This window comes from Plectropomus leopardus, unplaced genomic scaffold, assembly GCF_008729295.1.
Source record: "Plectropomus leopardus isolate mb unplaced genomic scaffold, YSFRI_Pleo_2.0 unplaced_scaffold14270, whole genome shotgun sequence".
In the NCBI taxonomy this organism is placed as follows: domain Eukaryota; kingdom Metazoa; phylum Chordata; class Actinopteri; order Perciformes; family Serranidae; genus Plectropomus; species Plectropomus leopardus.
The window spans coordinates 367-3,412 of record NW_024615247.1 but is presented as its reverse complement, the minus strand read 5'-3'; the positions used below and the strand labels follow the sequence as shown (position 1 = coordinate 3,412).

At 40.6% G+C, this 3,046-nt stretch overlaps 1 protein-coding gene across 1 annotated transcript; it reads right to left on the bottom strand.

The window, feature by feature from the left end:
* Positions 1 to 1,845: 1,845 nt before the first annotated feature.
* LOC121964161 (P2Y purinoceptor 14-like) lies at positions 1,846 to 2,797 on the bottom strand. The gene has a single exon (XM_042514377.1). The coding sequence runs from the start codon at positions 2,795 to 2,797 to the stop codon at positions 2,012 to 2,014; it is 786 nt and encodes a 261-aa protein (XP_042370311.1). The 3' UTR covers positions 1,846 to 2,011.
* Between the last annotated feature and the right edge of the window lie 249 nt (positions 2,798 to 3,046).

Sequence of the window (3,046 nt, the reverse complement as noted above, 5' to 3'; positions counted from 1 at the left end):
TTTTTTTTTTTTTTCATTTTTGGGACATTTCTTGCAAAGTTGGTCAGTGCCGTTTTTGTCTGTAATTTTTCTGTGGTGACGGTGCTGTGGTGTGACTCAGTCATGAAAGTCCACTTTGGCTGCAGACCTCATCAAACTCTCCTCACAAGATTTTGCTCACATTCATAATATTTTAATAACAATGTCACCAACAATAATAATTAGTAATAACAGTAATAATGACAACAATAATAGCCAGTAATTCAAAAATATTCTGATGTAATATACTCAGCATACATAGCCAAAATGCATAGTACCATTTTATATTGCAATATAAAATAATAAATCTACCTTTTACACTCTAGTGATGTTCACATCGAGGACATCTACAAGTGCTGACGATATTTAACAACATATTTTTCATTTAGTAGGAACACCAAAACTAAACACAAATAAATGCCTTGTCTCTACTTTCTCAAATGTATTGTGGATTCAGGTCTAGAAATTGAAAACAATCGTCAAAGCCTGCATTTGATTAATGAACTTATCTCAAATATCAGGGTGTCATCTGCATAAAGTCAGATATTTACATATTTTAGCTGCATTTCAGGTGAAAGATCGTGTTTGTATTTAAGCAGGTTCTGTCTTTTTACAAAGTCCTCAAAATGTCACCAACAATAATAATATTAACAGCAGTAATAATAATAATAATAATAATAATGACAACAATAATAACTAGGAAGTAAATGCAACATACACAACATATGTACCCTAAATGTACTGTACCATTTTACTGTATATTACACACATAAAGAATGGATCGAATGATTTTGTTATCCAGGATATCTACAAGCACGATAATATTTAACAACTCATTCTTCATTTAACCAGAACACCAAAATAAACATAAATAAATGTCTTGACTCTGCTGCACCCCATCTATTGTGGATTCGGGTCTAGAAACTGTAAGCAACCAGCAAAGTCATGTTTGAATATGATTAACAATCTTATCTTAAATATTAGGGTGTCATCGGCGTACAGTCGGAAATTTACGTATCACCAATGCTGCATTTCTGCTGAAGGATGGTGTTTGGAGTCAAGCTGGTTCTGCCTTTGTTACACTGTTCTTGGTCCACTTCAGGGACCAGTTCTGGTTCTAGAGCTGGGCTCTGCTCAGGAGCTGATACTGATTACAGCTTTCAAGAACTCTGAGGACTGCTGGCAAGTGTCGAACATAAATGCAATAACTTCCATCCATAAACGTGTGCATGTGTAAAATTAGTGACGAGTCTGTGGGTACTATTTATGTAACAGCTTTTCTTCAGAAGCAACAGAGAAACAAATGATTAAAATCTGAGGGGAAGCTTGGCATCATTATCTTCTTCTCTGCGGGGGAAAGGGCACGCGCTTCTGGCCACACACGGCCAGTAACGCTGGCTGTGGTTAGATTTGAAACAGACTTCCCGCCAGAGAGGGCAGAGAAACACTTTTTTTTCTTTGCAGCTCGATCTTAAGTTACTTCTTTAAGGTCCTGCATACTCAAAACAGTCAAACGCAACTGCTGAATTGTAAGAAGAAAACAAACGTTTGTCTTGTTTAAAATATCTTTTACAAGCTGTTGATTCCAAGTTTCCTGAACTTCAGGTTTGTTTTTAAATATTGTTTACAAAGTTCTCAATTTCTTGTCTTGAAATTTAGTTTACTGATATTCAGTTATCTTTTTGTAACAAGGTTACTCAAACTTTTTAACCCCTTGAAGCCCACGCAAGCTGGTTTGATTTCTTAAAAAAAAAAAAAAAAATGCGAGATATGGCCCATAAAATGAATTTTAAAAAAAAAGAAGAAGAAAATTACCTGAAAGTTAGCAGGGAAAACCTAAAAACTAAAACAAACAAAAACAGTACAGAAAATTAGATATATATTTTCATGTATTTCTTTGTTGGAAAACCTCGGATGTCAGTCTTTGCACATATTTGCAATTGTGATGTGTTTGTTGTTGGATCACCAACACAAGTCTAAAGTGTCCTTAAAGCTAGAGCACGCCGCTCTGCTTTGTCGTCATGGTGAGCGACGTCTTCCAGTTGATTTTGAGCGTGCTCGTCCGCCCGTCGCTGCTCCTCCGCTCAGCTTCTTGCGTTGCGGCCGGCGTGGTGCTGAACAGCCTCCTTGAGCTCAGCTGCGCCCTGAAGGCCTTGCAGAAGATGAAATAGATGAGCGGGTCCAGGCAGACGTTGAGCACCGACACCATGATGGTCAGTTCCTTCAAGTAGTAGAACGCCTGACCCCACGAACACCGCTTCCTCATGAAGGCGTAGGGAAGGCGCACCAGGTGGTACGGGACGAAGCAAATGCAGAACAGGCTCACCAGCACCAGCATGTTCCTGCGGGACTTGGTGAGAGTCTTGGAGCCGGAGGACGCCAGCTGCTTCTGCTGAGCCAGCGACAGCCTGCGGGAGGTGCTGTAGTAGAAGAAGACCAGGGAGATGAGGACGAGCAGGAAGATGGCGGCGGAGCAGGTGTGGACGATTCTGTAGAAGAGGCTGAGCTGTTTGCTGTGCAGGACGTCACAGCTCACTGTGTCAGGGACGGAGGACAATGGCTCCTGGGTGAGGAGCGACAACATGACGTAGGTGCACGTCGTGGCCAAGAGGAAAACCCAGGTCAGCGTGGCGATGATGTGGGCAGCTCGCACCGTCTGCAGGATGTGAGTTCCTAAAGGATGGACGATCTTCAGATACCTGCAGAGAGGAGAGGCCGGTAGATGAGTCACAGCCAACGCTGTCACCTGACAGCCTAAATGCCAGAAGAAAAATGGCATTGCATGTTTCTGCAAACCATTATGTAGAAAATACTATGAAATTATATGTTTAAACAATGCTGTGGATTATTTATGGTTTGATTTAGGCACCAAAAAAAAATACCTGCCTTCATGATACTATCCCAACTGAAAAAAGAGCCACCGGTCTCTAAATAATTACCATGTCTGGTGCCAGAAAAAACCTTAGAAAAAGAGCCAGAGGTTGCTAAAAAACAATTTCATGCCTAAAAATCTGTTGGAAAAACAGTT

What these genes read in the sequence shown, in the direction of transcription:
- LOC121964161 (XM_042514377.1), bottom strand. Translation starts at nt 2,797, where the DNA reads ATGCCATTTTTCTTCTGGCATTTAGGCTGTCAGGTGACAGCGTTGGCT.